The sequence below is a fragment of the Rhinopithecus bieti genome, unplaced genomic scaffold, assembly GCF_001698545.2.
Source record: "Rhinopithecus bieti isolate Rb0 unplaced genomic scaffold, ASM169854v2 scaffold_39870, whole genome shotgun sequence".
Taxonomy (NCBI): Eukaryota; Metazoa; Chordata; class Mammalia; order Primates; family Cercopithecidae; genus Rhinopithecus; species Rhinopithecus bieti.
In genome coordinates this window covers 96,779-107,810 of record NW_016817144.1, presented here as the reverse complement: position 1 = coordinate 107,810, position 11,032 = coordinate 96,779, and the positions used below count along the sequence as shown (strand labels likewise).

The 11,032-nt window shown below is 43.4% G+C and overlaps 1 protein-coding gene across 1 annotated transcript in view; it reads left to right on the top strand.

Annotated features, from left to right (window-relative positions):
* The window catches only part of LOC108517749 (nucleosome-remodeling factor subunit BPTF), a 76,675-nt gene that overhangs the window by 58,456 nt on the left and 7,187 nt on the right, over window positions 1-11,032 (top strand). Inside the window, exon 21 of the mRNA XM_017855840.1 lies at window positions 9,661-9,847. Coding sequence (XP_017711329.1) covers window positions 9,661-9,847 — 187 coding nt within the window. The remainder of the gene's footprint in view (window positions 1-9,660; window positions 9,848-11,032) is intronic.

Genomic DNA, 11,032 nt, shown 5'->3' with positions numbered 1-11,032 from the left:
GACCTTTTTTTTGAGACGGAGTCTCGCTCTGTCACCCAAGCTGGAGTGCAGTGGCCAGATCTCAGCTCACTGCAAGCTCCGCCTCCCGGTTCCCGCCATTCTCCTGACTCAGCCTCCCGAGTAGCTGGGACTACAGGCGCCCGCCACCTCGCCCGGCTAGCTTTTGTATTTTTTAGTAGAGACGGGGTTTCACCGTGTTAGCCAGGATGGTCTCGATCTCCTGACCTGGTGATCTGCCCGTGTCGGCCTCCCAAAGTGCTGGGATTACAGGCTTGAGCCACCGCGCCCAGCCAGTTTTTAATTTTTTATAAAGACAGGGTTTCATGTTGGCCAGGATGGTCTCTATCTCCTGACCTCATGATCTGCCCCCCTCAGCCTCCTAAAGTGCTGGGATTACAAGCGTGAGCCACCACGCCCAGCCAATTGTGCATACTCTTGAACCCAGCAGTTTCATTTCTTAGGATTTGCAGGCACACAAGTATGTTCATTGTGGCAGTGTTTATAATTACGAAATTGGGGGCTAGAATCCCAGCACTCCGGGAGGCAGAGGTTGCAGTGAGCCAAGATCACACCACTGCATTCCAGCCTGGACTACAGAGCGAGACTCCGTCCAAAAAAAAAAAAAGGCCTAGGCGCAGTGGCTCATGCCTGTAATCCCAGCACTTTGGGTCGCCGAGGGGGGCAGATCGTGAGGTCAGGAGATCCAGACCATCCCGGCTAACACAGTGAAACCGTCTCTACTAAAAATACAAAAAATTAGCCGGGTATGGTGGCAGGCACCTGTAGTCCCAGCTACTCGGGAGGCTGAGGCAGGAGAATGGCATGAACCCAGGAGGGCAGAGCTTGCAGTGAGCAGAGATCGTGCCACTGCACTCCAGCCTGGACGACAAAGCGAGACTTCATCTCAAAAAAAAAAAAAAAACCAAAAAAAAGATTGGAAATGAAATAAGTAGCCATCAATAGCGTAGCTATATCAAATGTTGTCTGACTGGAGTATTATGCAGCTTTATAAAAGAATGAGTGAAATTAGTGATTGAGTTGTGGTCTATTTGATCCTCTCATCCTTCTCCATTCAGTTCTGCCTCATCTTTTTCTGAAGGAGAGCAAATTTGATGAACTAGAGAGAATATACTCCTCATTTCCCAGAAAAAAATGGTAATAGCAGCCACAAGTAATTGTATCAACACTAATGGCTACAAATGATTGTATTAAAAAATAATTTATCTGCAAAAGAAATTAGAAAAATTAAAACGTAGTTAAAAGCTTCCAAAGGATCACTTACCGCTAATGAAAAAATTATGTTCCAAAAGCCAGCTAAGCATTTTTTTAAATGAGAAGAGTTTGTGTTTCATGGCAGCTTCAAAGAGGGGGAAATATGAAGAGGAAATAAATGAAGACTGTCTCTGAAAAACAAACATAAACAAGTAGTTATTACCTCTGTTCTCCCAATGTTGAAAATGGAAGGAGTTAATCATTGTACATATTTCAAATTTGGGTAGTCGCCATTCAGAAGGTACCGGGGAGACTGAGACAGGAGAATGGCGTGAACCTGGGAGGCAGAGCTTGCAGTGAGCCGAGATTGTGCCACTGCACTCTAGCCTGGGTGACAGAGCAAGACTCCGTCTCAAAAAAAAAAAAAAAAAGAAAAGTAAAAGAATTTAGAAAATAAATATTGTACAAAATTAGCCCAGCATAGTTGCACATGCCTGTGATCCTAGCTGCTTGGGAGGCTGAGGCAGGAGAATCGCTTGAACCTGGGAGGCAGAGGTTGCACTGAGCCAAGATTGTGCCACTGCACTCCAGCCTGGACAACAGGAGCAAAACTCCGTCTCAAAAAAATAAAAAATAAACAAAATAAATAAAGAAGATAAGCTGGGCACAGTAGCTCATGCCTATAATCCCAGCACTTTGAGAGGCCAAGACAAGCGGATGGCTTGAGCCCAGGATTTCAAGACCAGCCTGGACAACATGGCAAAACCCTGTCTCTCCAAAAAAATATTTTTTAAGTAAGTCGGGGCTAGGCACAGTGGCTCATGCCTATAATCCCAGCACTTTGGGAGGCTGAGACGGGCAGATTGCTTGAGATCAGGAGTTGAAGATCAGCCTGGCCAACATGGTGAAACCTCATCTCTACTACAAAAAAAATACAAAAATTAGCTGGGCGTGGTGGCAGGTGCTTGGACATTGTATGGTTCCAAGTTAATTAGGTATCCCTTAAAGTCCTTGGAGAACACATAGGTGAGTATATATCATGGAGGATATTAGCCTCCCAGCTAAGGAGGCTGAGGCACAAAAATCACTTGAACCCAGGAGGCAGAGATTGCTGTGAGACAAGATCGTGCCACTACACTCCAGCCTGGGCAACAGAGAAAAACTCAGTCTCAAAAAAAAAAAGAGATAGTCATTACTTTTGGTGTGTTCTTGTATGCATAGGTGTTAAAATTCATATCATACAGTAAATACAAACATTTTCCTATGTAAATCTTCAAAAACCCACGATTTTAATGGCTTTTTATGGTCCATTAGTTGAATATACCTTAGCTTATTTAACCAAAATTATTTTCTTGAAGAGCTGGTTTTCCTGTTTGTTTTTGCTTTTTTTAATACCAAGATAAACCCCAAATGGTGGCTCACCCAGCACTTTGGCCAAGGCAGGTGGATAGCTTGAGCCCAGGAATTTAATACCAGCCTGGGCAACATAGTGAGATCCTGTCTTTACAAGGAAACAAAAAATCCTGAGGGGGCTGAGGCAGAAGAATTGCTTGAACCCAGGAGGCAGAGTCCAGCCTGGCGAACAAGAGCGAAACTCCGTCTCAAATAAATAAATAGCAAAAAATGGCCTGGTGCGGTGACTCACATCTGTAATCCCAGCACTTTGGGAGGCCGAGGTGGGTGGATCACCTGAGGTTAGGAGTTCAAGACCAGCCTGACCAACATGGTGAAACCATCTCTACAAAAAGAAATACAAAATTAGCCAGGCGTGGTGGCACATGCCTGTAATCCCAGCTACTTGGGAGGCTAAGACAGGAGAATTGCTTGAACCCGGGAGGTGGAGGTTGCAGTGAGTCGAGACTGGGCCATTGCACTCCAGCCTGGACAGCAAGAGTGAAAGTCTGTCTCCAAAAAAAAAAACTTTAGCCAGGCCTGGTGCCTCATGCCTGTGATCCCAGCCACTCGAGAGACTGAAGCAGGAGGATCGCTTCAGCTGGGAGATAGAGGCTTTAGTGAGCCATAATCACACCACTGTATTCCAGCCTAGGCAACAAAGCGAGACCTTGTCCCACAAACATAATAATAAAATACAGATATATATCCACACTAAGTTAAACATAATCTCCTGTATCTCCTAAGTAGGTAAATAAAGATAATAATATAGATCTCCCAAAACATGTTGTTGGGAAAAGAAGTGAAAGTTACAGAGCAGTACCCAGATTTTAAGCAGTAAACATTTATTTTCTAAGAGTACCTAGATGTGTTTAGAAATGCATAGAAAATGTCTGGAACAATATAGACTAAACTGAAAATAGTAATTTTCTTTGAGGGTATAAGGGAACCAACAAAATCAGCAACTTTTATTTTCTTAAATAGAAATAAGTTTAAATGAATTATCATGTTCGGTAACGTGTTTTGTAAACTTAATACTTTTTCACATCAGCTGTTATAGACCTACATCATTTTTAATTATATGAAGTTAAAATTAACACCCCCCAGCCAGGCACCGTGACTCACGCCTGTAATCCCAGCACTTTGGGAGGCTGAGGCAGGTGGATCACAAGGTCAGGAGATCGAGACCATCCTGGCTAACTCGGTGAAACCTTGTCTCTACTAAAAATACAAACAATTAGCCGGGCGTGGTGAGGGGCGCCTATAGTTCCAGCTACTCCGGAGGCTGAGGCAGGAGAATGGCGTGAACCCAGGAGGCGGAGCTTGCAGTGAGCTGAGATCCGGCCACTGCACTCCAGCCTGGGCAACAGAGCGAGACTCTGTCTCAAAAAAAAAAATAATAATACCCCCCATCAATAGTTTTGTTGTGTGTAGTTTTTGCTAGTAAAACGACATGTCACTGAACATCTTTGTTTATACATCTGCCTGTACTTGTTTGTTCTAAAAAAACAGTCTCCAGGTGAAAGGGTCTAACTACATTTGAGGCTTTGCTGGGAGTGCGTGGTGCCATCACCAGCTCACTGCATCCTCCTCCTCCCAGGCCCAGGTGATTCTCCCACCTCAGCCTTTTGAGTAGCGGGGATGTAGTATACTTTTTTTGTTTATTTTTTGATACGGAGTCTCATTGTATCGCCCGGGCTGGAGTGCGGTGGCGCTGTCTTGGCTTATTGCAACCTCTCCCTCCCTGGTTCAAGCGATTCTCCTGCCTCAGCCTTCTGAGTATCTGGGATTACAGGTGTGCGCCACCACACCCAGCTAATTTTTGTATTTTTAGTAGAGTCAGGGTTTCACCATGTTGGCCAGGCTGATCTTGAACTCCTGACCTCAAGGGATCCACCCACCTTGTCCTCCCAAAGTGCTAGGATTACAGGCGTGACCCTCCGTACCTGGCCCTTTTTAGGCTTTTTTTTATTTTATTTTATTTTTATTTATTTATTTTTTGAGACGGAGTCTCGCTCTGTCCCCCAGGCTGGAGTACAGTGGCCGGATCTCACCTCACTGCAAGCTCTGCCTCCTGGGTTTATGCCTCTCCTGCCTCAGCCTCCCGAGTAGCTGGGACGACAGGCGCCCGCCACCTCACCCGGCTAGTTTTTGTATTTTTTAGTAGAGACGGGGTTTTCCACCGTGTTAGCTCAGGGAGTGCGTCTCGATTTCCTGACTCTTGTGATCCGCGCGACCGTCTCAGAAGCCCTTCCCAAAGATGCTGGGATTACAGGCTTGAGCCACCCCGCCCAGCTTAGGCTTTTTTTTTTTTATTCAAAAAAAAAAAAAAAAACAATGGGCCAGCAAGGTGGCTCATCACGGTGACACTCCACACTATCAGCCTGCCGCTGCAGAGTGAGACCCTGCCACAAAATAAAAAAAAAAAAAAAAAAAGAATTATTTTTAGGCCGGTGCCGAGGTGGCCTCAACCTGTAATCCAGCACTCGGGAAGGCAGAGACGGGCGATCCACAGAGAGGTCAGGAAATCTGAGACATCCTAGGCTAACACGGTGATAACCCCGTCTCTACTAAAAATAACAAAACTAGCCGGGCGAAGTGGCGGCGCCTGTAGTCGCAGCTACTCGGGAGGCTGAGCCAGGGCAGAAGGCGTAATACTCCTTCGGAGCGAGTCAGAAAAGCTTTGAGTGGCTGAGATCGGAACTGCACTCCAGCCCTGGGCGACAAGAGCGAGACTCCGTCTCAAAAAAAAAAAAAAAAAAAAAGAATTATTTTTAAATTACACTTTAGGGCTGGGCACAGTGGCTCATGCCTGTAATCCCAGCCCTTTGGGAGGCTGAGGCGGGCAGATCACAAGGTCAAGAGTTCAAGACCAGCTTTGCCAACATGGCAAAACCCCGTCTCTACTAAAAATATCAAAATTAGTTGGGCATGGTGGTGCATGCCTGTAATCCCAGCTACTCAGGAAGCTGAGTCAGGAGAATTGCTTGATTCCAAGAGGCGGAGGTTGCAGTGAGCCAAGAACGTGCCACTGCACTTCAGCCTGGGTAATAGATCGAGACTCCATCTCAAAAAAAAAGAAAAGAAAAAAGATAAAATTACACATTAGCAAATTGAACCAGCTTCCACTAATTCTGTATATCTATAGCATTCTGTCTGCACTCTTGAAAAACACTGAGTATTATCACTCTTTTGAGGGGCATATTTTTTGTCTTTGAAAATATTTATTTCAAAAGTAGTGTGTTTTATGGTGTACAAATGCACGTGTTACAGAGATATAAAATGTAATATTTACCACTACTCCCATATTGTCCCCTAGAGGTAACTTCTTTTTTTTTTTTTTTTTTTTTTTTTTTGAGACGGAGTCTCGCTCTGTCGCCCAGGCTGGAGTGCAGTGGCCGGATCTCAGCTCACTGCAAGCTCTGCCTCCCGGGTTGACATCATTCTCCTGCCTCAGCCTCCCGAGTAGCTGGGACTACAGGCGCCCGCCACCTCGCCCGGCTAGTTTTTTGTATTTTTTAGTAGAGACGGGGTTTCACCGTGTTAGCCAGGATGGTCTCGATCTCCTGACCTCGTGATCCGCCCGTCTCGGCCTCCCAAAGTGCTGGGATTACAGGCTTGAGCCACCGCGCCCGGCTGGGTAACTTCTTTTAATAGGCCAGTGTTACCATTTTTAATTTCTGCTACTTTGTCAAAGAAAGTGTTTTTATGTAAGAGTTTCCTATTCACATATTTCTTCTATTTTTCTCTCGAGATACTTATATTGTTATCAGTATTATTTAAGGGCTTTTATTTTATATTTTTATTTTTTGAGAAGGAGTCTCACTCTGTTGCCCAGGCTGGAGCACAGTGTCATGATTTTGAATCACTGCAACCTCCACCACCCAGGTTCAACCGACTCTTCCACCTCAGCCTCCCGAGTTGCTGGGATTACAGGCGCTCGCCACCACACCCAGCTAATTTCTGTATTTTTAGTAGAGATGGGGTTTCACCATGTTGGTTGACGAGGCTGGTCTCGAACTCTTGACCTCAGGTAATCCGCCTGCCTCTGCCTCCCAAAGTGCTGGGATTACAGACATGAGCCACCACGTCTGGCTATTTAAGGGCTATTTATATACTAAAGAGAAGTAAAAGTTTTATGATTTTTTTGGCATATGGTAGTTTTTAACATTTTTTGGAGTCATATCTATTAATCATAAATAGGCGTCATGCTTGGAGTCTTTTTCCTCCTCCATGATACATACTCACCTATGTGTTCTAGGACTTTAAAGGGATACCTAATTAACTTGGAACCATTCAGTGTCCAAGCATTATTCACATACTTTATTAAAATGAAAATTCGTCAAGCAGTAGTAACCAGCACATAAGTATGAACCAAGAATATCCTAGTGTGATGTGTTCGCTCTTTCCTGTACACCTTACATGAACCTACAGCATTGATGTGCCACGTCTTGCTTGGAATCAAGCTATGTGTATTTTCACAGTTCTTCACATTTACACATTTGTTTTTTAAACTACATAAACTGGAGCTTTCAAAGAGTAGTGTGTTTGTGTGTCTGTGTGTGTACTAAAATATATATATAACAAAATTTGCCATTTTAATCATTTTTGTATATACAGCTCAGTTACTACATTTACAGTGTTTTGTCTCCTAGTACTTTTTATGGTTTTAATTTTGCTCTTGGATTTTAATAAACCCAGAATTATCTGGCATATAATGAGATAGAATTTTTTTTTTCCAGATATATAGGCAGTTGCCTCAAACCCTTTTTTTGTTTTTGCTTTTGTTTTTTGAGACGTTGTCTCGCTCTGTCGCCCAGGCAGTGGTGAGTGCAGTGGTGCGATCTTGGCTCCCTGCAGCCTCCACTTCCAGGGTTCAAGGGATTCTCCCCTCAGCCTCCCTAGTAGCTGGGATTAAAGGCATGCACCACCATGCCCAGCTTATTTTTGTATTTTCAGTAGAGACGGGGTTTCTCTGTGTTGGCCAGGGTGGTCTCAGAATTCCTGACCTCAGGTGATACGCCCGCCTTGGCCTCCAAAGTGCTGGGATTACAGACGTGAGTCACCCCGGCCGCAACCTCATTTATGAATGAATGAACTCTCCCTACTGACTTGAAGGGACATCCTTAACATATGTGAAATTCTTACACTAGATACAGTTAAATCTGTTCCTGGTTTGAACTTGTCTCCGTTAGTGTTTGTGTTCTGCATGCTGCCACACTTTGCGTTATCACAGCTTTAGAATAGTTTTTAATGTCTGACAGATAAGATTCTCTCTCATTACTTTTACTTTTCAGCTGTTTCTTAGGTATTCTAGTACTTTTACTTATTGGATGAACTTTCAAGTCACTTTCAAATTCAAGAATATTCACTAAGCTTTAGTTTGGAATGTGTTGTCTGTGCACCCTAGATTGATTGGAGATTATTGGCCTTTCACTCTCTGATATTTATGTCAAATTGTATACAGAATTTTATTTCAAGCACAACGTTCTCCTAGGATCAATGTTGTTTCAGGTAGATTTATTTCAGTCAGTACATTAAAAGCAGTTGCCCGCTCTACAGCAAAAAAAAAACAAATTTGTTTTCCTGTGCGCTGTCACTACAATCAACATGGGAGAATTCTGTTTGCTGACCTCTGGTCGCCAAGAAGTGGGTGGGGATTTCTCCCCATGAACAACCAATCCAGTCGTCTGCTTCAGACCCTAACTGGGTGTCTTCTAATTCAATTCAATTCTGACACTATCTACCTGAAGATAGGGTCAGATTCCACAGGCTGGGGACTCAGTCCCCAAGATTACCCCCTCTTCAGATGCTAATTGCCATCCCCAGGTTGTTTTTCCTGCATGTCTGACTGTCTGGCGATAAATCAGGATTCCCACAAGCCTCTCCTGATTCAGTAATTTGCAGGAGCAGCTCACAGAACTCAGGGAAACACCTACTTAGGCTTACCGGTTTATTAAGGACACTGCAAAGGATTCCGATGAACGCCAAGTGGAGAAGATGCACAGGGCAACGCTGTGGGGAGGGGCGTGGAGTCTCCATGCCCTCTCTGGGCACACCTGCCAGTCACCTCCACACGTTCAGCTGTATCAGGAAGCTCTCTGAACCCAGTCCTTTTGGGTTTTTAGGGAAGCTTCATTACATAGGCATGAGTGATTACACCCTTGGCCATTGGTGATCAGTTTAACCTTTATCCCCTCTTCCCTTCCGGAGGTTGGGGGATGGGACTGAAAGTCCCAACCCTTTAATCCTGACTAGGTCTTTCCGGTCACCATCCCCCATTCCGAAGCTATCTAGGGAATTCCAGCCACCAGTCATTAACATATAAAAGAAACTGTTAATCACTCTGGAGATTCCAACCGTGTTAGGAGCTAAGTGTCAGGAAATCGGGACAAAGACCAATATATATTTCACAGTATTACACCCATCTGTCACCATAATGATTTTCTCCTTTCTACATACTGCCTGTACTATTACATACTAATATTCGTATCAGCTGATATTTTTCCCTTACATTTCAGTGGACACTTATCATTGCAGTCATGAATGGTAAGACAGTATCACTTTGTCACAAATATAAGGTAACAATAAAAATGAATAAAGAAAGCAGTATGATGTTATTAAAGTATAATGCAAGGATCATAAAGCCACTAGTACAGAGATTTTGTTCTTAATTCTGGATTCCCACCTTTTCTTTATACATATACTAAATTGTTTGCATGTAAAAATGTATGATACTTAGATATGTATAGATCATGTTGGTGTGTTGCCTTGATCTCAAACCATTTGAATGAAGGACTGTTCTATGCCGTTAACTGAAAGTAAAAGAACCTTTTTAACAGCAGCCAGGATTTATATTTTAGAACCTCAGTCAGAAACAAAATTGGAAAATTACTCTTTTGTTCTTCATGAATTGCAAAATAACCTCCAGGGTGAACCATCGTGGTTCCAGGACTGCTTGCAAAGTAAACATACATATTTGTTAGAACTTCAGAGAATATTCACATTGGAAAAACCTTAAAGCTCTGAAAATGTTTTACATTTTGTGTTTTTAAGACCTTGCCACCATGGAAGAAAGAGTACAAAGACGATATTATGAAAAGCTGACAGAATTTGTGGCAGATATGACCAAAATTTTTGATAACTGTCGTTACTACAATCCAAGTGACTCCCCGTTTTACCAGTGTGCAGAAGTCCTTGAATCATTCTTTGTACAGAAATTGAAAGGATTCAAAGCTAGCAGGTGAGCAAATGGGTTCAGTGTTCTGAATTAATTCGGCTCTTCACTCTCTTTATGCTACTCTGTCTCAAGATCCAACCAGTGCAGTTTATGGTAAATTTAACTTTAAATATCTTTAAAAAAAAAAAAAAAATCAAGACTCCAGGGTTATAATCTGCTGGCAAGGAGAAGTGGACAGACAAAATACTGGGAAATTGCTGGGGATTGTCGTTGATCTGCTTAAAGTCTTTTTTTAAAATTCACAAAGTGGCCAGGCGCAGTGGCTCACGCCTGTAATCCCAACACTTTGGGAGGCCAAGGCAGGCGAATCACCTGAGATCAGGAGTTCAAGACCAGCCTGGCCAATACGGGGATACCCTGTCTCTTACTAAAAATAAAAAAATTAGTCAGGTGTGGTGACACACACATGTAATCTCAGCTACTTGGGAGGCTGAGGCGCGAGAATCACTTGAACTTGGGAGGCGGAGGTTGCAGTGAGCCAAGATCACACCACTGCACTCCAGCCTGGGTGACAATGAGACTCTCACGGTAGGGGGTGGGGGGGTGGAATTCCCAGCTTTGTCAACACAGTGAGACCATGTCTCTACAAAAATTTTAAAAATTAACTGGGCATAGCGGCATATACCCGTAGTCCTAGCTACTCAGGAGGCTGTGACAGGAAGATCACTTGTGCCCAGGAGTTCAAGGCTGCCGTGAGCTATAATTACACCACTGCTCTCCAACCTGAGTGACAGAGTGAGACCCTGTCTCAAAAAAAAAGACAAGAATGAAAGAAGATTTTGCTGAGCTGATGATAGTCACAGGACTTTAAATTCTAGCAGAGTAAATTCCTTCACTCAGCAAATGACTTTTGAGAACCCGATGTGTGTGCGCCAGATACAGGGAATTTAGCAGTGAATAAATTAAGGCCCCTGCACTCTATAAGGGGTGGGGGGGAGCAAGGGGGACAGTTGATAAACCTTATAAACCAGGTGGACAAATGGAGAAAGACTCACCCCTATATACATCACTATAAAATTTCCAAACGCTAAGAATGAAAGAAACTCTTAGATCAGACAATCTATGAAACAAGAATTAGATTGGTGTCAGATTTTTCTGTTATGACATTTAGTGCTAGAAGATTATGGAAGAATAAATCTAAAAGTTTAAGAAAAAATGATTGTCAGTTGCAACCAACCAGTCAAGTTT